This window comes from Camelus dromedarius, chromosome 14 (genome assembly GCF_036321535.1).
Source record: "Camelus dromedarius isolate mCamDro1 chromosome 14, mCamDro1.pat, whole genome shotgun sequence".
Classification (NCBI taxonomy): domain Eukaryota; kingdom Metazoa; phylum Chordata; class Mammalia; order Artiodactyla; family Camelidae; genus Camelus; species Camelus dromedarius.
Window position 1 is genome coordinate 51,244,115 of NC_087449.1, and position 27,730 is coordinate 51,271,844.

The window sequence follows — 27,730 nt, forward strand, 5'->3', positions numbered from 1 at the left end:
GTCTCAGCCCATCTGAGATCACCTAGACCACGGCCGTGAGGAAACCTACACTCAACAATGGGTGCATTGCATCTAGAAATAACGACAAGCTACTGGAAGACCAGGAAAAAAACAAAGCTCATGTATTTCCACCAGCTGGAATATTCAGACAGTGAAAGTAAACAGGCTCAGTCTTTAGGAAGCGATCTCTTGACTTTGGAAGCATGACATCACACTACTTTAAAGCACTACCAACATCTCTGATGACTCTGATGGAGGAAAGAAAGGAACCTGAGCTAGCATGTAGGTGTTCTCCAGGGCTCCTCCTGTGTCCTGAATTGGGCCTTTTGTCTCTGGGAAAGATAAGTGTACCTAAAAACCACAATAGGGATATGTGCCTTTCTAGGTTCCAGTAATAGTTTTAGGCTTACATAGAAATTTTGTTTTTGTTTATGTACCAACAGAAAACCTAGAGAAGCAAGAAATAAAAGCTACTTCCCTCACTAATGACATATAACAGGCCAAAGGTTTGTTCTAAGCTGATTGCTATGTCTATTAGATACTTTGAAAAGAAAAATAAAACCCAACAATTATAAAGCTGAAAACCACAACTGTATGGGGTTTAGAAATCTCACCCTTAAGGCTTTTAAGATTGACCCTCCCAAGTTAGAAGGCTTCTCTAGCTATCCACAGCCATCTGAGGGATGACAGGACGCAGATTTCACCTGCCTAACAACAGGGTTTCCAACATCTGTTGGAAGAAACTTGGCTTCAGGTGGTGCCTTCTTCGGATTAAAAAAAAAAAAAAAAAAAGGAAACTACAGGTCAAAGTTTTGCTTTTAATTAAAAAAACCAAAAACCAAAAACAACCCTCCCACTCTTAAGGTGTGTGCTTTCTCTTTTCTGACCTATTTTTCTTTTGTCTGCAGTTTCTATATTTCTCCTAGTGCAGTAAACAATGCAATCAAAGAAATAAAAACCAGGGTCCGCTCTTGCCCCAAACACTGAAGATGGTCAAAGAGAAGAAATCACAGCATGAAAAATGGGCCCAGCTCTAAATATACAAAAACATTAAAAGAGAAAAGAAAAAAAAACCAAAATAAACCCCCCAAGACATTATTATTGACATTCCTGGTACATTTCCTGTAATGTAATTTTGCAAACAATGCTTCTTTCCCAGAGAGTCCAGCTCGCTCAGGAGGAGACATCTACTTGGTGCCTCAGGATAGGCTAGGGTATTGAGTCTTCCCTGCTAAGCCTAAGGCTTTTTTTATGAGCTCAATATCTCACAGAAACATCTGTGGTATAAATGGCATAAATGAATCTAAAAGAGAATGAAGGCAGGCAGGCACCTGTCACTGTTGTCTGAATCAGCCAAAAAGCTGAAGAGCGTGGGATCCAGGAGACACATGCTATAAACCATTGAGGGATGGAGGGTAGAACAAGAGGAAGCACCAAATGAGTGAATGCATTTGGTTCCAAAGCCAAAAAAGGGCCCCACCAAAAAGGGCAGTTGGTCTGGATGAGGAACTCCCTTGCTCCTGGAGTCATGCAATAAAAATGATGGCCTTGGAGCCCCACCCCCAGAACCAGAGCAACGTATGCCACATCACACAGTTTGCAAATGAATGGACTAATCCCAGTTTAGGAGGGTAAGTGTTCTGACAAAGTAGGGGGCAAGGTGAGCTTGAATCCCAAAACACAGCTGTGACATTTCTGGATTTCTACTTCTGCCAAGCCACAGGCCCCTGCTGCTGCTTGCTCTGTGGAAATGTACCCTTTTGCTTATGACTGGCCTTGCCTCAAAATGGCACCCATGGTGGTAACCCTCAGAGATATCAAGAGGCATCAGTTGCACTTCTGGAAGTGAGATAATTTCCTTGCCCCATCCTGGCCAAAGCACTTCCCTTTTTAAGCTGCTGCTATGCTACCTTCCCCTCCCAGCAGGGTTCAACTTACTTTTGTGTGAGAGTTTTCATTGGCCTCTGAGGGCCCTTTCCAGGATACAAAATAAAGTATCCTTCTGCATCCACATGTGAGTGCTTTGCCTTCTAATGTCAAATCTGTGTTCCAGAGTTTGGTCAATGTAACTTTATGAGAATAAAAACACATGCATACAGACTAGCCTGGAAAGGGCTTTCTGGATAGGGTTTCTGGTTATCTTGATGTCTCTACTAAAAGAAATAGCTTTCTTGCTGTAAGAGGATTAGGACATTGAGTGACCTACTCTCAACTTCTGGAAGGGCAGCTTGTTTTTGTCCATTTTTCAATGAGGGAGTGGAAGGGACCCAACATGTTCAGTTACAACAACGAGATTTTGTTTAAAAAAAAAAAAAAAAAAGGATCCTATGTGGAAATGAGTGGGACAATGATAAAAATAAACAAATAATTAAAAATTCCAAACCGAAACATATCTCCTGGCCCCCAGATCCCCAGTCAGTCCTCCAAGACCACAATCTCCACATTGTGGACTTGATGCTGGTGTTCTTCCATCTCAGCCACAACTTTCTCCTCAGTCCTCAGCTCTGTCTCCAAAATGACTGCTTTGCCCTCAGTGTCCTCAGCCTCTGGGTCTGGGGCTGGGTCAATTTCAATGATGGTCTGCCCATCCTCTGAGGTGCTTTCAACAGCCTGGATTGCTGAGGTCAGGCCGGACTCCATGGCCACCAGCTCTACAGGGCTCACCATGGTGGTCATGTTGCCCAGGGTACTCCCATCCTGCATGGCGGTGGAGCTTAGCAGTGCTAAGCTAGACGAAGGGTGGATGGTCACTGTGTCTGGTGAGCTGCTCTTGGCGGAGGAGACCACTGTGGCATAACGGAAGAGCTGAGGGCCAGAAGGCAGTGTGTGGACAGTCACAGGACTGGAGCCCTGGCTGAGGGTGGCCACTGGAATATTGCCCATGGAAAATGACTGACCCACTGGGGTGATGGTGATGGGGGAGATGACGGTGAACTGAGGCTGCTGGACAGGAGGAGAAGGGCTCAGGACTGTGGTGGAGGCTGGCCGCTGGAGCCGGGGCCTTTTGGGAGGCTTAGGAGTGCTCACAGGCATCAGTACTACATTTTGAACCGTCTGGGATTTCAGCCTGTGATCCTGAGCTTGCTTCTTCTGCTCTTCCAACTGGCGTTCCAAGTCTATGGAAAAAAGACAGACTTTGTGTGGAAGGAAGTATAATCTTGGGAACAGTAAACTGGGAGTGACTCCTTCTGGAGTCCTGTTCTGGTTTTGCCACTATGTAGCCTCAGGCAGTCACTTCATTGTTTTCAAGAAGAAACTAGACTGGATGATCTTTAAACTCCCTCCATAATTACATTTCATTGTGTGATTATAGGCAGGGCAACGATTCAGAATCTTTTCAGGCTGTGATCCTACTATAGCTCAACTCCAAAAGCTCCTGTGGCATTTTGTCACCTACCACCAAAGTGTAAACCAAAGAAGTTTCCAGTTGGTCTAGCAGCTTACATATGCTCTGCCTGGGTCTACAGATGAAAATATCTGCACAATCCCTTTGCAACTGCCATAGACCTACAAAGGAGCTACAATGGCCACTCCGATAAACAGTGATTTACAAACCATCCTTCAGGGTAGGATCACCTGCTAGTGACCTGGATGGCTTTCACCTATCATTAGCCCCAGAGAAGGCTAGACAAAGTTATAGAGGAAGTCCCTAAGAATTACAGAACCGAAGGAGGTCTTAGAGGTCTAACATATTTGTTTTGACAGAGATCCAGAGAGGTAAAGTGACTTACTTAAGGTCAGAGAGCATAAGCCAAAATAAGTCTTCTGATGGCCAACTTGGTGGCTTTTCCACCCCAATACACCTACCACTATCCCTCTCCCAAATGTCCAATCCAACCTTGATGACCACTGGTGAATCTGGTTCTACACCGGCAATTCTCTGTTGCTTAGTACCTGATAAACATCCAATAAGTAACCAATTACACCTGTAGAGCACTTTGCTCCCTGTGGAACACCAAGAGCAAGTCAATTCCTTGCTTGGAATAAAAGAAGTAGGTAGGGTAAAGAACACATTCATACACCAGAAATTGACAAAACATTGTAAACTGACTATATTTCAATTCTCTCTCTCTATATATATATAAAACAAAAAAAAAACCACATTCAAAAATTTTAAAACACTGCCTTTTAAGGTTATAAAACACTGTATTTTTTCCATCTTCAGCAATAGTCAAAGAAATGTGAACCTAAGCAAGATACCAATTAAATCTATAATTTTTAGAAAGTTAAATCAGGGTTGATGGGTTCAAACTTGTAAATCGGTATAAGCTTCTTGGAAATTTGACAATAGGTCACAAAAACCCAACAACAAATTATCAATATCATTTACCTCAAGCTTAGTCCCGTGAAGTAGTTTAAAAGGACTTTTTAAAAAAAGTTATATTCATAAAAGTTCACTGCAACGAAATAAGCTACTGAGAAAAACCTGGAAATTTAAATTCATCCCTGGGAGAATGTGTAGGTAACGTACTATGTAGCAACTTGGAAAAATATTAGCATGTCATAGTGAAAAAGTAAAAAACAAAACTTTATGTATACTATGACTATAATTAAAATAATACAGACAAGGAACCAGAAGCCTACATTTCTAACAAAAAACATTTTTCAGATGGTGTAAAGTTTCAAGGTGGAAGACAGCACTGGACTATGAATAAGAAGACAGAGTTCTGCTCTGGGCTTCACTGTCAAGTAGTGATGTGGTCCCAGGCAAATCATTTATCCTCTCTGTGCCTCTATTGGGTTATCTGTAAAATAAGGATAAGAGCCTATAATATTCCTAGAAGGATCAAATGAAAATGGGCATCTCCAAGAATACTTGGTAAACTGAATTTAAAATATAAACTGGGTATAAAAATAAGTTAAAAACAAAACAAAACAAAAAGCAAAAGTTAAAAACAACCTAAATTGTTCTCTTACCAAATGAGCTTTCTTGCCTTTTGCCTTCATGACTGACTATTATAATATATTCTATAGCATTCAAAGAATGATAATCTATACTTTTAACTTGTTTTGTATCTTTCACCTACCTTACCTCCTCCAAAAGCTTCTCTTTGATTCTTTCTGGGTATAAGTGATAACTCCCTTCATTCCATCACCATACCTGCTATATGCCTCTGTTAAAAAGTTGACTACTTTCTGTACTTATTTGTAAGTCTGCTTTCCCTTGAGTTCCTTGAAAGTTCTCAAGAGACTGAGGCTGTCTTATTCAACATTATATCTCTAAAACATAGTTTAGAGACCAGCACAATGTAAGTACTTATTAAAATAAGTTAAATTACCCATGTGCTCATAATTTCTGATTACCAGAAATAATGAAGGAAGTGCTAAATGTGTATCTATCTAAAGACTCAGTATTAATGTAAAAAAGACAAAGGCCAATTTTTTTCTTCTGCCACTTATAGTACTGGATTAATAGAGCAATCTAGCAGATATCTTAATCTTCCAAAGTATAGAAGGAGGACCCTGTTGCTGGCTTTCTTTTCTTTTCGTTTTTGCCTCCTCTGCTTCCCACCACTCCACCTCACCTGGGGCTGTGTACAAAGAAAAAGCTAAATCTGATACTATGTGAACTGGAAAAAAGAGAAATAGAAAGAGAGACAGAGAGAGAAGGAAGGAGGGAGGGAGAGAGGAAGGAGGGAAGGAGGGGGGAGGGAGGGAGAGAAGGAAGGAGGGAAAAAGGGAGGGGAGGAGGGAGGAAGGGAGGGAAGGAAAGAGGGAGAGAAGGAGGGAGGGAGGGAAGCAGGGAGAGAAGGAAGGAAGGAGGGAAGGAGGAAGGGAGAGAAGTAGGGAGAGAAGAAGGTAGGGAAAGTGGGAGGGAAGAAGGGAGGGAGGGAAGGAAGGAGCAAGCCAGTCCCCACAGAAGTCAACAAAGAAATGGCAAGACTCAAGGATATTAGTATAATATCAGCTAAGAAGAGAGAGAAGTTTACATACCTGTCAGAGTATAGAGAAACTGCTCTTCTCCCTGCTCTACTTGGCTCCTTCTGTTGTCCAAAACCTTCTTGACCGTGTCCATTAGGCCAAATGTATGTGCTACGTTGTTGAGAACAGCAGCATCTATTTAAAACGAAAGACATGTCTGTTGAGTTAAAACAGAAATGTACCACCAACTCCCTACTGTGCTGCTTATAAATACAAAACAATCCAGAAACTAGAATATTAATTGTATTTTTAAAAAATTTTAACAAAGTATTACATATGTAATTAAGTTTCATTAATTATTATATCTTTATACATTTTTCCATACAAGTAAATACAAAAATAAGGCGGAAAAAAATCTTGCATCTGGTTATAGGTTCTGACTTTTGGTTTAGAAAACATGGTCATTGTACTAGATAGAGCTAAATTTGAACTTCAGTTTTGATGTTTCCTCCTGTCTGTATGACCTGGGGTGAATCATTTCACTCCTCTGTTTTCTTATCAGAAACAAATGGGACTAATAATACTTACTCTGCAGGATAGATATGAAGACTAGAAATACCATATTTCAAGTGCTAAAAATGGGGACTGACATGCAATATTATTATTAATAGTATTATCTTTGTTCCTCTCTACACAAAACTTTGTGAAAGAACTGTCAGTAACTGTGGTCATTACTTCCCTAACTCAGACAACTTCTCTGCCTACAACTCTCTTCCACAATCATCATGACCAGTTCCACGGTTTTAAATATCATGGACATGTTAAGAACTCACATGTAGATCTCCAGCCCTGACCTCTTTCCTGCATTCCAGATTCATACTTCTGTTGAGCTGAGTGACATCTCCATTTGAAGGCCTCATAAGCATTTCATTTTAACAAGTCAAAAAGCAATTCTGATTTCCTCTCTCAGTGGTTTTCATCACAGGAAACAGTATCAAAACTCATAGCTCAGACCAAAAATATATGAGTCATTGTGAATTTCTTTCTTTTTCACCCTATACCTAATCCATCAGTTCTGCATTCAAAATACATCCCCAATATGATCACTTCTTCCTAGGTCTACACTACCCATTTCTAATCCATGCTACCATCATCTCTTGTCAAAAGTCTCCCAACTGGTCTTCTTGTTTCAACTCTTGCTCCATATAATCTATTCTCCCCACAGCAATCACACTGATCTTTTAAAAATATAAATAAATCTGATTACTTCACTCCTCAAAATCACTATAATGGCTTACCATCACTTTAAAATAAAACCCAAAGTTCTGACCAAAGCTTATCTAAACTGTCCCTTCTGTTCCTCTCCAAACTCATCACTTTCTCCACTGCCTCACTCCACTGCAGCCACACTGGTGCTTCAGTAATTCTTTGAACCCACCAGGCTCATTGCCATTCAAGATGTTTGTTCCCCTTGACTGAAATGTTCCTTGTCCCAGCTTGCCACATGGCTAGCTCCTTCAATTCAGGTCTCTACTCAAATGCCATCTCCTTAGAGAGGGCTTCCTTGACCACCCTTGTCTAAAATAGTCACTCCTGCTTTCTACACTATTTACCTTTTTTAATTCCAGTAAAAAAAAAAAAAAAAAAAGGATTTTGCTGTAAAGCTTGTTTTAAGTGTATTTACATAATGTACAAGTTATAGATGCAATAAGACACAACTAACAAATCTAAGTAAAAACTCATTAAATGCACAAGCTTATGAGATCTCATCATGACCCTTTTTATATCAGATGATTATTACATTATTTTACACTGTGCACAATAGCAAGTACCCTGTAAGTACTGACACTGAGGAACAGCTTAAGTGCACACAATAGTTCTGAAAGCCTTAAACTAACAGAATATAAGAACTGTCTAAAACCAGGTGGATTTCTCCAATTTTCAGACCCCATGTATCTATCTATTTATATCTATATCTAAGAGAGAGAGAGATTGCTTTCTGGAACCATTTACAGAGGCAAAAATTACCTGTGGAAAAAGCACTGCCAGACCTGAGTTCAAAACTATTTATGTAACACAACATTGTAAATCAACTAAACTTCAATTAAAAAAAACCCAAAAAACCTAGTTATGCTAAAAACAGAGCTACCATATACGATCCAACAATCCCACTCCTAGGCATATATCCAGAAAAGACAAAAACTCTAATTCAAAAAGATAAATGCACCCCAATGTTCATAGCAGCACTATTTACAATAGCAAAGATGTGGAAGTAACCTAACGGTCCAACAACAGATGAATGGATAAAGAAGTTGTGGTATATATATTCAAAGGAATATTACTCAGCCATAAAAAGAATGAAATACTGCCATTTGCAGCAATATGGATGGACCTAGAGAATATCACACTAAGTGAAGTAAGTCAGACAAAGACAAATATTATATCACTTACATGTAGAATCTAAAAAATAATACAAATGAATTTACTTGCAAAACAGAAACAGACTCACAGACATAGAAAACAAACTTATGGTTACCAAAGGGAAGGGGGAGGGATAAATTAGGAGTATGGGGTTAACAAATACAAACTATTATATATAAAATAGACAGGCAATAAGGACTTACTGTATAGAACAGGGAACTATACTCAAAATCTTATAGTAACATATAATGGAAGATAATCTGAAAAAATATATATAGCTATAACTAAATCACTCTGCTATACACCTGAAACTAATACAATATTGTCAATCAACTATACCTCAATAAAAAAAATATTTTACAATACCAAAAAAAAAAAAACAACCTAGTTATGAACTTTGGATAGTAACTTAACTTTTATAAGCCTCAGTTTTCTAATCTGTAAAGTGGGGATAATAATACTTTATTTCAGTGTTTCATGAGGCTAATGGGATCTGCTACAGTTGTTACTCTTCAATAAATGACCATTATTGTCAGGATTAGTGCATTTACCTGTGACCTGAAAGGGAGCCTGGATGAGCCGCTGCTGAACTCCCCTGAGTAGCTCCTCTATTTCCTTCTGTATATTGCAGACAACCTCTTCCATCAGTCCTACATCAGCTATTCCTTTCCAAAACATCAAAGTGTCCTCTGGCAAAACAGGCGTAAGACAGAGGGTAAACAAGGGATGCTACATATACTAGGCACATTTCTACAATGTTAAATTCAAAATTATTTCCGTTTGAAATGATTTTTTGTTGGGCTACTTCTGGGAAAAGAAAAGAAGCTTTTGGAACACTAGCTGCCTCCCTGAATTGGTACCTTAATTATTTGGGCTCGTCAGCAAAACAGGGACTTATGATAATTGTCTCAATTCGTCATGGCTCTGGCTTCAGGGAACAGGTATCTTCCTCCAATAAAAATATTAAAACACTAAATAAATAAATACTAAAATATTCAGTTAAACAATTTAATTTAAAATTAAATAATATTTTACATTTTAAAGTTAAATAATAATGACATTAAATTAAAGATATACTCCCTCTAATCCTATACTTAGAAAACCAAAAAACAAAACAAAAACAGTTGAATAGGTGGTTATAAGCTCCCTGAGGGCAGAGGCTATGTCTCTTCATCTATCTAGATCTAGCAACAGTACCAGCTAAAAATAGGCAGCAATAAATATTTGTTAAATGAATTAATGAATGGAGGATGATGTGATGCTTCTCTTGGTCCTTTCTAAGTGAATCATCATTAATCACCATCCTCTACATCACCCACTACCTAGTTTTTTCTTCTAACATCTTGCAGCTTGGTTTTTTCTAAGAAATGTGCCAAAGTTGGAATCAGTGTGACAGGATAAAAAGCTTGGACTCCAGAGTTAAACAGCTGAATTCAACTCTGGCACTTATTAGTTGTATAACTACTCTTACACAAGTTGCTGAACCTTTTTGAATCTCAATTTCTTCATAAAATGTGACTCTGCAGGGCTATTGCACGTTTTAGAATAAGATGTTTGCAGCTATACTTAGCATTAACATGCATAAGAAAAACCAGCACAAGTAACTGAGGCCTTCTGTGTCTATAACCATAATGGTGATAAGAGTTACAAAACCCTACAAGATATCTGAGCCCCACAGAAAGTACCTGAAATTTCCTCTGGGTCTTTCTTCGTGCCCTCCTCCGTGGCCATGGTGACAGCAGCAGTGAGAGCCGAGTTCCATTCCAGTCCTGCCTCTTCCATGCTCTCTTCTGAGATGGCAATCTGTGTGATGCTACCTAAAAGCAGTCCATTAGAGGTAAGGCCAGTGAATTTCATGAAAAAGACACAGCTATCCTCTATCTCATACAGCCAGAGACCCTGTTACTTTGCCTTTCTGGCCCTTTGCCTGCATTAAAAACTAGAATCCTAGGTAAGCCAGGACGAATATTGGATTTTTTCAAAGAACCTGTCTTGCCAAAGAAAAGGCTTTCTTCTTACTCTGAATAGAAAGTGAAAGAAAACCTATAAAATCACAAAAGAACAATCTGCTTTCTGAGCAGTTATGTTTTTGAAAGAGACTGACGGTGGGTATGATAGCCAGGTTACCTGCCCTAGACTTAGTGAGGATGAGGAGGCCCTGAAATAATTTAAAAGAAAAGTGTGATGTTTAGTCAAGAGCCCTACTACCAACCATCTAGAGTATCTGAAGTTGCAATAACTTACCTATCAGCCTATGTAAGAGAAAGCAAGACTAATGAGACCAAAAAAATTAGGTAAGAGATCCGTGCATAGCAGGTTCGCAGAGGAAAAAATTTTTGCTATCGTTTTTAAATGAAGATTTTAAACAAAGAGAATTAAGGAAAATCAAACTGATCTAGACAGAAATATAGACAAGTGTGTACTCTCCACACTGGAGAATATCAATAATCAAGAAAACAAGTATTATCAATATGGATAATCAAGTAAAGAAGTTTTGATCAAATAAAAAGGAAGTAAAGTTATGTTATTCATAAAGAGGAAAATGGCAGCAAAAAAAAGGTAAATAATTTCACAGCATTTTTCACTTTTCAAGTGAAAGTGTCACATGACCAAAAATTCAAATTGCTAGATATTTTACACTTTCATGAAAGCAACTTAGGTTCTAAGAGATTTGGCTTCTACTCTCCCAGCAGTTACCAAAGAGTTTTAGGGCTGACCAAAAGAAATCTCAAGAGGCCATTTAAAAAAAAATAAAAAGAACTTCTCTTATACCTTTTAGCATTCTTGTGACTCTGTCAGGCATATTTATAAGTCTTTTGGAAGTAGCTAAGACATAGTCTATCTAAGAATCTTAGCTGTGCTAAGTCTCCAGCTGGACTAAATGAATCCTTAATTATAACCTCACAGGGCTATATCTTTCCTAGAGATGAGCAGAGAGCTCTAGTCCCAAGCTCAACAGTGCCAAAGTTCAGTGTGTGCCCATCCTAACTCATATGTGAGGAAGCTTCAGCTTGGTTATCTGAATCCCTTCCAGGCAGAACTGTTTGAGCCTTACAGCAGAGTCTCCAGAATCCAGCTGGGCCAACGATACATTGTCTTTGACACATCTCAGTTCAACAGCTGAAAACCATTCACCATTCTAATTCAACTTCCTGCCTTGATCACTAGTAGAGCTAAGGATTTTCAAAACAATCTGATTTCAAAGATAAGCCAAGTGGCACGAAAGTGAGACCGTTAAATAAGCATTATATGAACCATCTTTCTAATGTTTATCAGGCATTGTAATCAAAAAGCAAGAAAGAAGGTTAGGCCAATAGGAATCATTTGAGAGAATACCAAATTTGTTTCTAAAGCATGGACTCCCACCCAAGATTACCATACCTTACATCAATGCTCATGAGAATTAAAATCAAGAAACACAAAGGAGAAATGAGGAGAAAAGTGTTACTGAAAAACACAGTGGGTTTTCAGGTGGTTTCCTACCCCCTACCATCAGCCGAAGTGGGTGTCTGCACCACACTTGTCTGCTGTCCTGGCACTGGAGCTCTTGCACTGCTGATCAGAAGATCAAATTTGGTGCTTCTGCAGGTATTGGAGCAAACCTTGTCATGCTGGTAAAAATCAATCTGCCCAGAGTCCATCATTTTCCTGTGCAAAGGGAGACAAAATGTACCAGTTCAGCCTGCATTTTGTCTAGAGGGGACAAACAGAAACAAAGTTGCTGAAACTAGTCTGTAGATAAGTGAAGCCTAATGGTATTAAAAATCATTGGATTGCAAAAATTCTAATTGGGACTATAAAATTTTCCCTAGTCCTGCCCACATTTACAAATACTCTTCTTCCCTCTCTAGTCTACTTACTATGAGTACTCTCTTTTATTTCTGGTTATCACTAAGTTTTAGATATATACTCCTGACAACACCTAAGTTTCCCCATGTAATCTCATTGAAACCAAACCCAAAAGGAGAAATGACAGCTCACATCCCAACACAGGTGAGAAATGCCACAGGGGAATGAGAATTCTGTGATAAGATTCTGATATATCAGTACTTGTAGACCAGCAAGCTCAGTTGCCACTTCTGGAGACATAAAACTTCAGCATATTTCTTTCCTTAAAAAAAGTAAATAAAAGATAACTCTCCTATAAATACAGAGCAAAGTTGATTATACTAAACTCTCCTATAAAATGTCCTTATAACTGTATTCACAAGACATTGTTATTACAGGCCATGAGAAAAACCAGAGGGTATTTTAATTACAGTAAACGCTGTGTTACAATGTTACGTGGCTTTCACTAAAGATTTTTTAGGCACTCTGAGTCCTTTTTACATTTGGGGAAAGTTGGCATATGCTTGTTTTTTTTGGCAAATAAAACAAGCCAAGAACAACAAAAAAGAAAGTTAAATGTATTAAACCTCAATTTCAACTACTAATTTCTACATACAAATCATCTGGAATGCACTAAAAAAATTATGTCTCTGACTATAAAAATAATATGCGAAGAAAAAAATTAACATTTTATGTGGAAAATATAGAAAACTATAAAGAAAACAGCTATTCTTTAAAGAAATCTCCAACACAGAGATAACATCAACATTTCAGCATACTTCCTCCTACTAAATTTTACTTACATATGTGTGTACTTTTTAAAACAACAAAAATCACATTGACGATTGATATTACATATTTCGTTTTCTTTCTTACATCATAAGCATTTTTCCACGTAAAAACTCTTTAAAAATATTTTAACGACCACATAACACCCCATAGTATATACTCATATACATTGAGATGAGCCATAATTTACTTTAGATATACTTTGACTGTATATTAAAGCAGACTGTAATTTTCTCCATAATAATGTTGCAGTGAACCTCTTTATGCTTGAATGCCTACAAGCACTATAGATTTTTCTTAAGACAGATTCCCTTAAAAGATGAAGACAAAGGGCAAGAAATTTTTAAGGCTCTTGATACATGTTCTGTGGTGCACTTTTAATTCTTGACCATATTTAAAAATTTTCTTTCAATAGGTGAGTGTTCAAGGAAAACTACTAATGTTAATTTTCACCAGAGGGGAAATAATTACAAGAATAAAGTTACTGCATAGAGAGATGGGGGTGAGGATATTATACATTCTAAAGTTTATTTCTGTGGTACAATGGTGGCAAGGATTGCATTGCTGGGCATAATTGTTACTCATGAACAGCACCCTTCTACTTTACCAGATTATCCCAGGATTTGTCGGTCAGCCTACATCTTCATGGTTGTCACGCTTTCTCAGCACCAGGCTTAGCTTTGCCTATGCTTAGTGATCTCAAGCAGGACTGTCACTTATTCCTGAGATTCTCTGCCCAGAGAGGATCCTACCCAACATCTTGACATCAGAAAAATTTGCCCTAGATGCTGGGAAGAGTCAATTTAATTCAATCTTCCTTCTCTCACAGGGGTTTTAAGAACAAGTTGATAAAGGTCAAATAATACATGGATTGCTCAAGTCAATCCTTCAGACAGAATAAAAATTCAAATTAAAGAGAAAAGACTAGATTCTCTGGATTTTACCATGATTTAGTGCCCCCAAGTCAGTTGAAAGGTATGAGCTTGCTATTAGAGCTCACCTGAGCATGATGCCACCCAGACGAATAGCTCTCTTCCAGTCCTTCAGGGTGGACTTGCCAGCCAGATGAACAAAATGCTTGGGGCTGATCAACTGATCATTGAACTAATGTAAAAAGAAAAGTCCATAATAATCCAATGTCAATTTAGGCAGGCCAAGAGGGAAAGAAAGAGATAACTCTACTTGTTATATACTAAAAACACCCAGATAACAAGTCATAGCCTTGTACTCTCCATTCTCCTGCCCTATTGTGCCAGAGAAGATGATCCTTCTCTGGGCACAGTGCCCTGTCCTGGTACAAAGCTACAGAAGACATGAAGAGGTTCAGAGATTAATATACTGATTAGCATCTAAAATCCATTTATGCCCTGAATCAAGCAGGTGGGTCCAATGTTACAAAGGTTGTTAAAATAAACTTAAGTACTCTATCCAGCTCTAATGTCAAGATTCAGGATGTGGCAGAGTAAGTCTGGTAGAAACCAACAGCACTGCAGAGTGTTGAAACTCTAATCCTCACTGATTCTAGGATGATGCCACTGATGGTGAGTATCATCTATGGGTACAGCTGTGGCCACCAAGAGACAGAAAAAGCAATTATTTCCACATTGTGCTATCATGAAGATTATTTATTTTTATCAATAGTAATTTTTTTAAACATTTTTTATTGAGTTAGTCATTTTACAATGTTGTAGTAGTAATTTTCAATAAACTCTACCCAAATGCACATCAGTGTAAGGCATTTTATGTATATTATCTCATTTCATCTTCTAGCAGCCTTACAGTGTGTCTATCTGTATAATTATTTGTATTTTGACACATGAGTCTCTGAAATATTAAATAACTTGCTCAAGGTCACCCAGGTAGTCAGTGATAGAGATGGGACTCCATTCATTCCTTCATTCAACAAATATTTACTGGTAAATATGCCAAACACTATTCTAGGTGCTAAAGATACACTGGTGAACAAGCCCAACAAATTCTCAGCTCTCAAAGCAATTGTATTCTGGTGGGACTTCAATCCAGGTCAATTTTACTCCAAAGTCCTTACATTTTTCTATTGTGACACAAAGGGATTATAGACACAAAATTCAAAACACTGATATGGTGAAAGAGAGAGAAGAGGCATTGAAACCATATCCTTTGAAAAGAAGGAGCCCCAATGTTGGCCCCAGCAAGGAGAAAAAACAATTACCTTGACACACTTTACATTTATTCCTGGACATACAAACTTCTTCCAAAGGAGAATGGCTTTGCTCTCCCCACAAGTTATGGGGTAAGCAATTTCCATATCCTCATTTGCTTCTATGGTGCTTGCATCTGAAAATGGATAAATTAGTAGTCATTTATCAAACACTCTTCCCCAAAGCTTAATTCAAAACCTCTAGTCTCCTGGTTCCTCTGAGGGGCTAACAGTTCATATCATTTAGGAATCTTCTGAAAGAAGTCTGGCATAACAGCTTTCTTACCAAGCTCCAACTATGTGCCAGACACGGGGCTATGTGCTTTTATAGGCTTAATCTTGTTTAGTTATAAAAACAATCCCATGAGGCAATGATTGTTTCCTAAGTATACAAGTGGAACTCAGAAAGGTGAAGTGACGTTCCCAAGGACACATAGCTTGTGTGAGAAACTGGGATTCAAGGTCAGGTTTGTCTAATGTCAGACAGAGTTTCTTTTCAGTTTATTTCCACTGACTGCCTTCCAATCAACACCTCATCAGTCCTCATCAGCAACTTATTTAATGACAGGGATCAACCTTGAGGCTCCAATTTCTCTGAGGGATTTTTATAGGTGAAAAATATTTTCAGCAACCCTAGCAAATTGATGTTAAATGTCAGAGACGGCCCTAGCGTCTTAGTGGTGTCTCTAGATTTGCCACCATCAAATTAACGGCAACAACACTGGTAGGGCATACTGGGTGGAAGGGGAGGGCAATAAGGCACAAAAGGCAAGAAATCTCAACCAAGGAAGCTAAGGTCAAAAGTACTAGAACAGCACAAAGACTTACCAATCCCTTCTTCAATTTTATGTATCGTGTGAGTTTCTACTGCCACAACTGCTGTGTTGTTCTCGGACCCAGTTTCATAAATCCTGTTGTAAAAGTGTCCATCGATAAACAAACTATATAAATCATGAAAAAATTAATATTCACAACATGGGGTTAAGAAATTTGTTTTAATCTATCTCAAAAGGAATAAAATAATACACTTTACAACTCTATGTTAGTGCTCTGACCAGCTCCCCATTGCATTTAAATTCCAAGTTGCCCAGGACTGCTGAGCAGCTACCATGGAAATAAATCAACAGCTTTCCTCATCTCAAGAAAAGTCCCTCTTGCTACTGTGTTGACACTGCCACTTGCTACTATTTTACACCAGACTTTTCCCTTCCTAACTTTAAATGCTCATGACATAAAGTGTTACTTCATGCATAAGATTAAGTCATATTACATAATTATCCTAAAAGTAGTAGTGCTAGACAATTCAAGCCAGAAAGGACCTGCTGACCACAGAAGTTGATGTCCATTGTTGGAATCTAGGCATTTCAGCCATTTTTACACTTTAGAATTTTGTAAGGCACCATAAAAAAAACAATTGTCATGAGTAGAGACTAGTAAAAAAAAAAAAAAAGTAAAAAAGATATTATGCCCAGAGTAACTAAGAAATGGGCTCAGATAACCTAACATGATACACTGACATCTTCTGTTTAATTTCCATAATAAACCTAATGTGTTAATTATTGCATGTTATAACTGCCTGAATAATCTCCTTTGCATCAGTGATTACCCACCCCCATGGTGACACCTCTAGCACAGAACTCCCTTTTGAATTCCACACCAGGACACAGTTAAATGCTAAATAAATACCTCGGGATGTCCCATAGGACTTTGTTGAATTCATTATGTATAAAATGAGCAAGTTCTCCTTCCTCTCCCACTTTCCAAACTACTCTTCTTCCTATACTCCCCATCCTTGTTAATGGCACCACCCAGCACATAAGCACATACTAGACAAGCCTGGGGATTACACTAGATTTCTCCCTTTTCCTCCTCCTCAACTCCCACACAGTCAGTCACCAAATCCTGCCAGATGCATCTCTTTTAACACTAGCCACCCTCTCTGTCTCTATCCCCACTGCTACAGCCTTAACACAGCTGTATCATCTCTAGTCCAAACTGGTCTTGCATCTACCTGATCTTCTATATTCCTGCCAGAGTGACCACCTAACACCCTCCCTAAAACCCTTCAAGAACCCTCCCCTTGTAGCTAAAATAAAGCCCCAAATCCTTAATATGATATTTAAGTCCCTCCAAGATCTGGCCTGTGATTTCAACTCACATCAAACCCCACCTGGCAATCCACGCCCCAATCATACCAAACTATTTATAGTTCCCAAAATTGCCATCTTCTTTTACACCATCTAACTTTGTTCCTCTCCCTCTTCCCAGAACATCCTTCCCCATCTGTTTGTTTTTTCTTTTTTTAATGAATAGCCTCCATGATGCTTCTCCTTCCATTTCAATCCACCAGCATAATCACCCATTGCCTCCTTTGTCATCCAACTGTACTTTAGGCTTTTGTCACAGCAACTGTAGCACTTAATACTGTATACTTGTTTACCTCTCTGTTTCCCCTTGGGCATAGTCTAAGAAGTCCCTGAGAGCAGAGATTATGTTTATTCATTTATTCAATTTTTTATGGCTGGCATGTTATATACTAACTGGAACAAGGCAAAGTATCCAATAAATGACTGGTCAATGAACTAGGAATGTGATAAACATGAGAAACCACCGCTTCAGGTAAGTTTGGTAAACTCATTCTAATTTCACTAATATGTGCAAAATCCTTTAAAAGAATAAATTCTTGTTTATACATAATTTCAACAACCAGTAAATTGCACCTGGGGTGGGGAAGCAAGGACACAGTCTATATTTTTATGAGCAAACAAGGTTTTATCAGGGAAAAATTTTGTAAAGTAACTCAGGATAGTGATGGATTTAGCCTAATTCTCTGTACCTACTACAACTATAGTCTAAATTCGTAAAATATGGGCGGAGCCCAGTGGGGCGGGGGGCAGGGCAACCTAGAGCACCTCAGGCGTGAGGGTCCCCACTTTCCCAGCGCGGCTGCCGGGTCAGGGGTCCTGGGGGGCCCGAGGGGGAGCCGGGATATGCTTGCCTCCCTGCTCAAGGACTGGGGTACCAGGCTTCTGGAATTCATTATAAATGCACCACAAATGATAAACGGTTAACTTGAAAAAAAAAAACATAAAATATGTTCAAAATGTTAAGGCACTGTAAGATACTGAGATGCCATTTGAAACATCAAAGGAAGGAAAACTATGTTTACTACAGCTCTGACGTTAAGTCTACATTATTATATTCTAATTCTCTGAAAACTGAAAATTCACATATAGTTAAGTTCTTTTTATCCAGAATGTTAAGGAAAGACATTCTGATTAATTGAATATTGGATTATTACATAAACTAAGGGATACCCTACTGATCTGAAAGAGTTTATAATCTTCCTAAGGCCTAAACTTTCTACCAGGGAAGGATATGAGCACGAAAGGGAAGGAAGGGCCACTACTCCTCAAATTAAACAATTCCATTCAGCACACTGAGTAAATTTATATAGTACTAAAATCACCAGTCCCTGATCCCACTGTTAAAAACTCTTATTATGAATCCAAAATGAAATGGAAAGGCAAGAATGGTAATGGAATCTTAGTACCTTCACTCCTCCTGAGAACTTGTTAAGTATGTTATAAGGTTTTATTTCGAAAAGTTAACAACCATCTTTTCTCCTTTTAGAGGAAGCATATGTTGAACAAGTCTATGCTGAAAAGCTCCCAGAATTAAAAGTTTTCTTAGTATCTTAGCACCTCAGTATCTGTTTTTAAAAAAAGTTGAATGTGGACATATTTTAAAGCCAATCTAATATTATTATAAAAGTATCATCTTATACAAGGTATCAGGTTCTATGTATTCATACTAGACTGTTACCAGACACTCTACTTTTGTTTCATAATATACTCCTGAAAATGCATATATGATGACTATTTGATAAAGTATAAAATGCCATATATGTAAAAGCTAAAAAGATGGATGAGAGGAATTATACGCTGAAGTCTAAAAATACTTATAAAAAACCCCTAATTATTTCTCGTCTTGTGAATATAATTTTGACCACTGTATTCCCAGCAATTCATACATATTCTTTCATTGTTTCTTTCCTTACACTTGAATTGCAGCCAATCAGGTTAAGTGTGATGAGACTGATGACTGTCACCTGATGGTTTCCAACTTTGTCTCAAGTATATTAAACTTCTGAGACCTGTACATCTTATCAATAGTCAATGTTTTTGTTCCCTGCTCATTTTTTATAAAATGAGACTAAAATGCAATAAAATACTCAAATTAGACTAGAGAAATCAACTGATAAGCATCTCAAAAGGCAATACCTCAAAATGTTTATTCACTAGCTCATATACTAAAATTTGGTGAACAATGGATTGGGGAGTCAATATATGTTGTACAAAGATACCTACACCTACTCAAGCAATGAGAGGTTTCTGGAAAACGCAATATCATTTAGAAAGAAAAAGAGACAAACAAAAGAAAAGTAAGTGGAACTAAATCTTCAAAGTAATTCTCTAAATAGAAGTGTTTGCTGTCTCTACCAGGGATAGGATAAGTGACAACTGGAGTTCTTTAGGAAAGACAGAAGTGATCACTCCATGAGAAAATAAAGCTACCAAGAACAAAAGAAACTGCCCTTTAATTCTTCTTGATGTTACCCTACCTCAAAAGGTAACAACTATAAGTATGTGTATGTATATCAAATGAAATTCCCAAACAAGTAAATCTGAATAAGCTTGCATAATCTGTTGGTGCCAATAAAAATTTAAACCACTCTACATACTATATGTCGGGTATTATTTATATCAACTTTCCCTTACAGAGCTTAGACTATTTCCTTTTTGCTTAACAATATCCAGAAATGTCACCAAACTATGGTTATATTTTAAAATCTAAAAAGAGGAAGTCCTTATCTTTTACAGATACATACTAATGACTAGGATTTGCTTCATAAAATTCAAGAGTGGGTAGATGCAGAGATGAAATAAGACTGACCATGTGTTGTAACTGTTGAAGCTGGGTGACAGAGACTTACATGGGGGTTCATTATCATATTTTCTTTATCTGGGGATGTATTTGAAATTTCCTATACTAAAAAGTTTCTTAAATTACCAAGAGAGGTTAACTGTCTTCCTCCAGCAATGTTTAAGACAAGGTATATTACTTAGTAGAATGGGATTCAATTACAGTCCTCCCTTGGTATCAGTGGGGGGATTGGTTCCAGGACACCCCCACAAATACCAAAATCCACTGATGTTCAAGACCCTTATAAAGTGGCATAGTATTTGCTTATAATATATGCACATTCTTCCATATACTTTAAGTCATCTCTAGATTACTTATCTCATACAATTTAAATACTATGCAAATAGTTGCCTGTGTGTGGCAAAATTCAATTTTGCTTTTTAGGAATGTTCTGTTTTTGGTTTTTTTTAATATTTTACATCCAAGGTGGTTGAATCTGTGCATGCGGAACCTGCAGATACAGAGGGCTGATATATGTTTGCCCAAGAACACTTCTGATGCTGTGAAGAATCTTTCATACAGTCCCCAAGATAAAAATAACTACCCCCTTTCTCTCTGTAGATCTAATTCCTATTTAATCTTCAAGACAATTTTAAAATCTTTTTTGTTGTTGTTGTTGTTTCAGTTTTTTTGTTTGTTTTGGGAGAGGGGTAATTAGGTTTGTTTGTTTGATTGTTTGTTTGTTTGTTTGAACGGAGGTATGGGGGATTGAACCCAAGACCTCATGCCTGCTAAGCAAGGCACGTGCTCTATCACTGAGCTACACCCTGCCCCCAAGACTGTTTTAAAATCTTATCTCTTCTTTCAAATTCATAGTGGTCCTCTGAATTCAAAAGCATGTCCTAACCATGCCATTTGGCACTAGGATTTTGCCATGTAAGTGATCTCTTTATTCACATTTATGTATTTTTGGTTTGCACAACTAGATTGCAAGCTCCATGATGGTGGGAACCATGTGCTTTATTTCTTCCAACACCTTTGTAATACATTGTATAATGGTAGGTAGTTGATATATATATATTTTTTGATAGACTAAGCTTGATAATTTGCCCATCCATGAGGGACCAGAGAACGTCTGCCAGGATTACTTTTATAGTTGCCTTGCCTAATCTCCTCTGACTCTAACTACACTGTCTTTTGGTAAGCATGTACCAGGACCTTGTGCTAAACAGTGTGGATAAATAAGATGAAAGAACCATGTAACTTACTTTCAAGGAACTCAGCGGAGAAGGGGAAGAGAGACAAGGACATGGCAAATTGTTGTAATAAGTATTAAATGACAAATACAGCACACAATACTTATAGAGATGAAAACAGCTCTGAGAGATTGAGGTTGAATGTTCCATTGTGCTAGGCCACCTTAAAGTTATAACTTCCCCGCTCTTTAAACCTCCCCAGTTTTTCTGAGTATCTAAATCTCTAGTCACTTACCCTTGTTGCACAGGCTGTAACTGCAAGATCACTTGAGTTTTAGTGTCTTCAGGGTTCTCCCCTTCATTTCCTTCAGTGGGTACCACAACCACATCCCCCACTGGGACACTCACTTCTGCATTAGCCATCTTTCACATGAAGTCAGATAGCTGTGACTGCTGTCAGAAACAAGAAGCACCAGTAACTTTGGTTTGAAAAGATGGCAACCACAGGAGAGGAACACTAAGATAATAACTATTAATTCCAAGGGCATCTTGGAGATCAGAGTCCTCTGAAAAGGATGGGAACTGTGAGAAGGGGCTGACATAGGTTCTGATCTTTCCAGAAATACCTTAGTACTCACTTGCTACTGTAGGTTTTCTTAGTATATGTGACTCACCCAGTGGTGTGCTGGAGCCAGCTCTATCAGCTCCTGAGAACTGACTGTGCACATTTCTTCCCAACTCCAAGTTTACTGACATCAAATTGGGCAGCACAAAATCAGTGATGCTGGGAGTATATACACCATAGAAGCTGGCAAGCACTACAAATCAGGGTATTTTTTTCTTCTAGAGAGCTGGTTTACAGCACAGCACCAGTTCCATCTCCAACAGTAAGTGCCTAGAAAGTAAGAATCATCTATTTTCTTGGCAACCAGCCATTACACCTCATCAAGTGCATTGTCCTTTGAGTTCTTAATAAGTATCTGCTGGCTAACTAAACTAAGCTCAAGGGAAGAGAAAGATGATTTGCATTGTGTGGTTGTTTAATAAATGCTGAATCCAATTGTATGACCTCTAGGGACATCTTACTACCTCTTTGCCTCAGACTGAATGGAGATATGATCTTGCCTGACATCTCCCTTGCAGAGCTGTTGGGGAAACTACTGTCCAGCACCACAGAGTAACTCAGAGAATTATCTCAATCTTAATGAAAACTTAGAGGGCCCCAAGATACTCTGCAGTGTTAGTCTTCACAGTTGAAAAGAGTCATTTTAGAGATTATAGATAAGAGCACTGTATTTACTTAGATATTCGAGTACTTAAAGATGATTAGGACTGTGCTGAACTGTGTGTAGACTCACAATGGGTGCAAGTTTGAATATGTAACTGGTACTCAGACAACTGCTTCCACATCTCATCTCTGCCACAGCAATTCTTTGCCTACACCACACACACTTAAACATAGCACTCAAAGTCTCCCTCATTTGGCCCCCAAATTTTTTTCCCAGTTTTATCTGCAACTATAATACCCCAAGAATCTTAAGTTCCAGCCATGCCAACTTCCTACTGAATTCTGAACAAATAATACATACTTTCAGGTTTCTGTACCTTTGTTATTCCATAAGCCCCAAACTCCTTTCTTCCTCATCTCCTCCTCCCTTTGAGGCTCAGTTCAAAAGCTCACTCCTCCACAAATCCACTGCCAAACCATTTTCCTTTCTGCAGTACCTCAGTACCTGGCCTGCAGTTCTCCTCTGGAGTTTATCACGCTGTGCCTTACATTGCAGGTAACTAAACAGACATCTACCTTCATAGCTGCACTGTACACTCTGCGAGGGCAGGTGCTGCTTATCTAAAAATCTTGCCTCCCACAGCCCTGCTATTCACACTGATATATGTTGGTTCAAACAATTCTTGTTTGTACTTGACCTAGTTAATATTCCTCATATCTGACTTAGACTTCTGCTCTTATGATTCTCACATTCAAACCTTTTTTCCTTAATTCAACACTTCTTATATCCAAAAGCCTCTTAAAATATCTTGTAGGCACCTTAAACTGAACTCCTGTTTCCTTTCAAACCTGCTCCTTTGTTTCCTGCCTCAGTTAATGGCACTACCCTCCACCCTTTTTCTCAAGCCAGAAACTAAGTAGATATTTTTAACTCCTCTTTCTAAATTCACCACATCCTATCCATTCTATCCCCTGTGTATCTCATTTAACCAACCCCCTACTCTCCAGCTGCCACCACCACATTCTGAGCACACACTGTTACCTGGATTTTTCCAGCTGCTTCTCACCACTACCCTAAATCTCTGGTCTTGCTGGACAATCCATTATCTACAGAGCAAAATGATCTTACTAAAGGCAATTTCCCCCACTTAAAAATCCTTCAGTGCGTTCCCTTTGCTGTTAGAATAAAGTGCAAACACCTTAATGTGGCTTACAGAGCCCTCTGAATCTGTCCCCCACCCACCTTGCTAGTCTCATTTCCCATAGTTTTTCCTCTCACTTTGTAGGCTCCTGCCATTGCATTTTTTCCAATTTCTCAACCGTGCCATATTTCCTCACCTGAGCCTTCATACTTGTTTGCTCTATGTGGAATTCTCTTTTCCTTCCTCTTCGGCTAGTCACTGCTAAACTTTTGTGACTTATTTAAAACATCACTTCCTCAGAGAGGCCGTCTGTGACTTCTCTGACTAGATCTGAGTGGTATTCTTGCTCCCTCAGCGCCTGCAGCACCCTTGTCACAACCATCATCCCACTCTGTCAACTTCTCCCCACCGGACCACATCCTGGGAGAGCAAGGATAGCTCTTCTTTTCCAACAGGCTCCTCCATGCTAACTCAGTGCTCAGGACACACACGTGTAATAAATAGTTTCCAAATATCAGACTTCTAGTTACAAAACCACCTATCTAAAACTTTCTAAGAAGACCTGGTACATAGCAGGTATATAATAAATTTTTGTGCAATGAGTGACTCACCTTACCCTAAAATACTTCTAGAAGTTTCTACGTTTTTAACTTAGGGAATATAAATTTGCTCAGGCTAAGCTGCCTTGCTTATTGCCCATCACTATGGCCAGTTCAGCAAGTATTTATTGCATCTCTACTACACATCACACAGAATTAGGGCCCTTGGACATAAAAAGGGATAGTTATCAGCTCATAAGGAATAGTATCGGCTCATAAGGAACTATGGAAGGGAAAGAGATGCATGACATTGTCACATGCTAGAGAAAATTGCAAGATATTACAATACACAATCTGAACTTCTGTGAATTAAAGGTTTAAAGCTAGGGGGTAGAAAAAAGAATCAATGGACTGGGTTTGGCTGGCTGCCAGCAGTAAAACTAAAATGATTAGGACCCTTGAGTCTAGAAGCCAATAAAGGATATGATGTAGCATAAAAATGCTATCAAATCCTAGGATAATTGAACCAACAGATATCTTCAAAGCTTGAAGCATAAAAATGTAGGGTGAATTTAAATAACCACATCTAACATGTGTTGAACAACTTGTTTGCTGTCAGGGACTATTCTGTTACTTAATAAATTTAAAAGATGTAATACTTCAGCATGTATCAATCGTAGTGAATTTATTATTCCAAAAAGTGGTTTAAATGTTAAAAAATTAATAGCTTAGATAAATTAATGAGTTAGAGGAGCAGAATTAGACGGATGCTTCTAGTTTCAACCTTCTACCTTAAGGCTGAGTCCTCTCTACAACACCCTTCATAAGTGGTTGACTTCTTGATTAATACGTTCCTCAATAGAAACTCATATTTTACTCCTTACCCCTCCCACACCTTGGAACTGAAGAGGAATGTTCTGGCTGCTTCTCTAACCTTCTGAGAGTTTATCAGAGATGATTATAATCATTCACAATGTCTCCCAGTGTCAGTTAGAGACACAGGTCTGATCCAACATGGCAATTCTTACATTCTTTGGAGAAGCAAGTTTGGGTTGAATACCTCTTATTACCCTAAATACAATATTCCTAGCAAGTAACCTGAACCAGCTCTGCAGACTACATTGGCTAATTGCAAGGTCATCTCTTTGAGCTGAATGTAAACTGAAAAGAAGCTCTTGTTTATAGCAACAAAAACTCCTAAGGCAAGATGAGTTGCTCTTTTGGGTATTTTATGGAATGAGCCTAGAGTATTCATTGTGGAATCACACAACATTCTGTAATTCTAGTACACACATAAAAGAAATACGTCAAATCTATGTGAAAAGGGAGAATTATTTGTAGTATAAGACTCCTTGAAAATAAGCACATGACTAGTCACATAAACTATTGAGAAATGAAAGAAGTGACATATGACCTACTCTGGATTAAACTCATTTTGTGTCCCCCAGTTTAAATATGGCAAGATGTAAGCACAAATGCCACACAATCATTTGAGCATCAGAGTTGGTAGCTGAAAAGGAATAATAGAAATACCAGATATTCTGAAATTTTCTAACCCCAAAATGCATTTATTCTATATTGTAATTTTTGTAGACTGTGTAGACTGTTCTTAAGAAATTTCCAAGTTAAAATTTTATTGAGGCCAAAACTCCTTGATTTTTTATTTTTTTTTTCCTTCTTTATTCCTTCTTATGTATTTAGTAGGTGATCAAGGGTGCTACTAGATGTAATGAAGCCAACAAGATCACTACACAGGGCCACTGTAAGGGAAATATCCAGAGCAAACGAAGTTTGGGATAAATCACAAATTGGTAACTACTATGTAGGTGTTTGGAGAAGCAACAGCATAAAAGGGTTTTCTATAGTCGAGGGAACTTCAGCTTAGGACAAGATCAAAATATGGCCCAAACCAAACCAATGAAGTTGAGTACAAGTTAGCTATTAAATATGTTTGTTGAAGTAAATATGAGTAAGTGGTTGACTAGCAACTAATGAAAAAGTCATCAAGTCAGTAGACATTAAATATACATGATTGGTAAAAAGCTGACTAATCAGGGGAGTCGGTCCAAACATTTAATGGAAAAGTCCCCCCAAAGCACTTTGGTAACCATTAGCAGAGGCAAACCAACCCTTCTGTGAGACTACAATTATCTGATCCTTTCCTTAGTCCTCCAGGTTAAGGTAGAAAACCCCACTTTTTGGTTCTCCTAAACAGACTCGAGTCAAAGCCCCTTTTGTGTGTGTTGGGATGTGTTTTTTAATCTTGAGAGGAGAATGCAGGTCTCCACCTGCTCCTTTGAGAACTAAGCTCTCTCATGATCCCCAGGTCAAGACTTGAGCTGCCTTAGTCTGGGTGGATCACACTCCAGGATTCTCAAGTAAGAGTCTGCCCTCACCTTTCCTGCCCCTCAGTGAGGAGACACCAGGCCAATTCCCCTGTCATTTCATAAAGAAGGAGTACTCTTCTCTTTGGTCCTCAAAAACATGGGTTTCCCTACCCCCTGACATACCAGATTACCCTGTTCTCTACTTATAATATCAGGAGGTACTCAAATCTCTAATTTATTCCCTCACAGATCTGGACCCTTTCCATTCCTTCCTCCGGAGACTCAGGTGTCGTCTTTATTGCCCTCTCGTCTCGGGGAGGGCAAGGCCTGCTAGCTTCCCTCAGGAGCCCTTCTTCTTTGTCCCCTGTTCCCATCATCCAGACCTGTCACCAAGCCTTGGGGGAAACACCTGCCTCTCTTCCCCTGAACTGAATAGCCGAGGCCTCTAAGGCGCCCCCGAGTGAAGCCTGGAGCCTCCTTTCCTCAGCAGAACCCACTCGCTGCTCTTAACAGCTCCTCCGCCAAGGCTCCGAGGGGTCCTCCTGGGCAGGCAGCGGACTTCCTTCACCTTTAGCCCCCCTTTCACCACCTCTCGACCCCGAGTGACCCAGGCCTCTCCCCAGCTCCTCATTGAAGGGCCTGTTGCTCCCCTGATCTCGCCTGGGGGGATACCCCAGGATCCCCGGACCCCTCGCCGAGGTCCTGGGCGTCCGGGCCTCTCAGTCCAGAGTCGCTCCGGCCCCTCGGCCGAGGACTTCCGGGCCCCTAGGTCCGGGGGCCCCGGGCCCCCCCCAGTGCCGGGCTCGCCGGCCCCCGCCGCTCTCGGCCGGGGGCCGGACCCGGGCGGCGCGGCCGGCCGCGCTGGGGGCGGCCCGGCTGCTCGGGCGGACCCAGCGGCAGCGTCCCCCCACCCCCCCGCGGCGCCGCGACGTCCGCTCGCTCCCCGGCGGCGGCGGCGGCACGCACAGGGCGTGGGGAGGCGCCCGCGGAGGCAGCAGCCCCCCGCCCCCTGCGCGCCCGCCCGCCCTCGCCGGCCGCCGCGCGGCCCCCGCGCCCGCCCCCCCGCCCCCACCCCACCCCGCGCCCGCGCCCGCGCGCCCACCCCTCCCCCTCCTCACCGTCTCCGTCGGGCGGGCGGGCGGCGAGCGGCCAGGGCGGGCGGGCGACGGAGCATGCGCAGAGGCCGCCACGGCCGCTACCGCCACCGCCGCCGCCAGGCCGGGCTTCAACACTTCCGGCCGCCGCCGCCGGCGAGCTGTCTCCTTAAAGGGGACGCGTCCCTATTGCCGGCCG

General features: G+C 39.8%; 1 protein-coding gene across 4 annotated transcripts; it reads right to left on the reverse strand.

The window, feature by feature from the left end:
* Window positions 1-100: 100 nt before the first annotated feature.
* On the reverse strand, window positions 101-27,669 carry GMEB1 (glucocorticoid modulatory element binding protein 1). Of its 4 annotated transcripts, none has more exons than XM_064493868.1 (10): window positions 27,556-27,669; window positions 21,497-21,654; window positions 15,908-15,990; window positions 15,092-15,216; window positions 13,901-14,004; window positions 11,774-11,931; window positions 9,969-10,100; window positions 8,835-8,972; window positions 5,935-6,057; window positions 101-3,116 (listed from the first exon to the last, which is right to left on the reverse strand). In XM_064493868.1, exons 2-10 carry the CDS (start codon window positions 21,622-21,624, stop codon window positions 2,416-2,418), a joined length of 1,692 nt encoding a protein of 563 aa, XP_064349938.1. In that variant the 5' UTR covers window positions 21,625-21,654; window positions 27,556-27,669; the 3' UTR covers window positions 101-2,415. The 4 variants fall into 4 exon arrangements, with proteins under 4 accessions (XP_064349938.1, XP_064349936.1, XP_064349937.1 ...); XM_064493866.1 differs by having other exon boundaries at window positions 15,908-16,020; XM_064493867.1 differs by having other exon boundaries at window positions 15,908-16,020; window positions 21,497-21,651; window positions 27,556-27,578.
* Between the last annotated feature and the right edge of the window lie 61 nt (window positions 27,670-27,730).

Excerpts from the sequence above, each read along its gene's own strand:
- GMEB1 (XM_064493866.1), bottom strand. The coding sequence starts at position 21,624 with ATGGCTAATGCAGAAGTGAGTGTCCCAGTGGGGGATGTGGTTGTGGTA. Across the intron at positions 15,217-15,907 it reads TAAAATTGAAGAAGGGATTG|ATGCAAGCACCATAGAAGCA; the intron begins GTAAGTCTTTGT and ends ATCCATTTTCAG. Across the intron at positions 10,101-11,773 it reads GACACCCACTTCGGCTGATG|GTAGCATCACACAGATTGCC; the intron begins GTAGGGGGTAGG and ends GACTGCTTTTAG.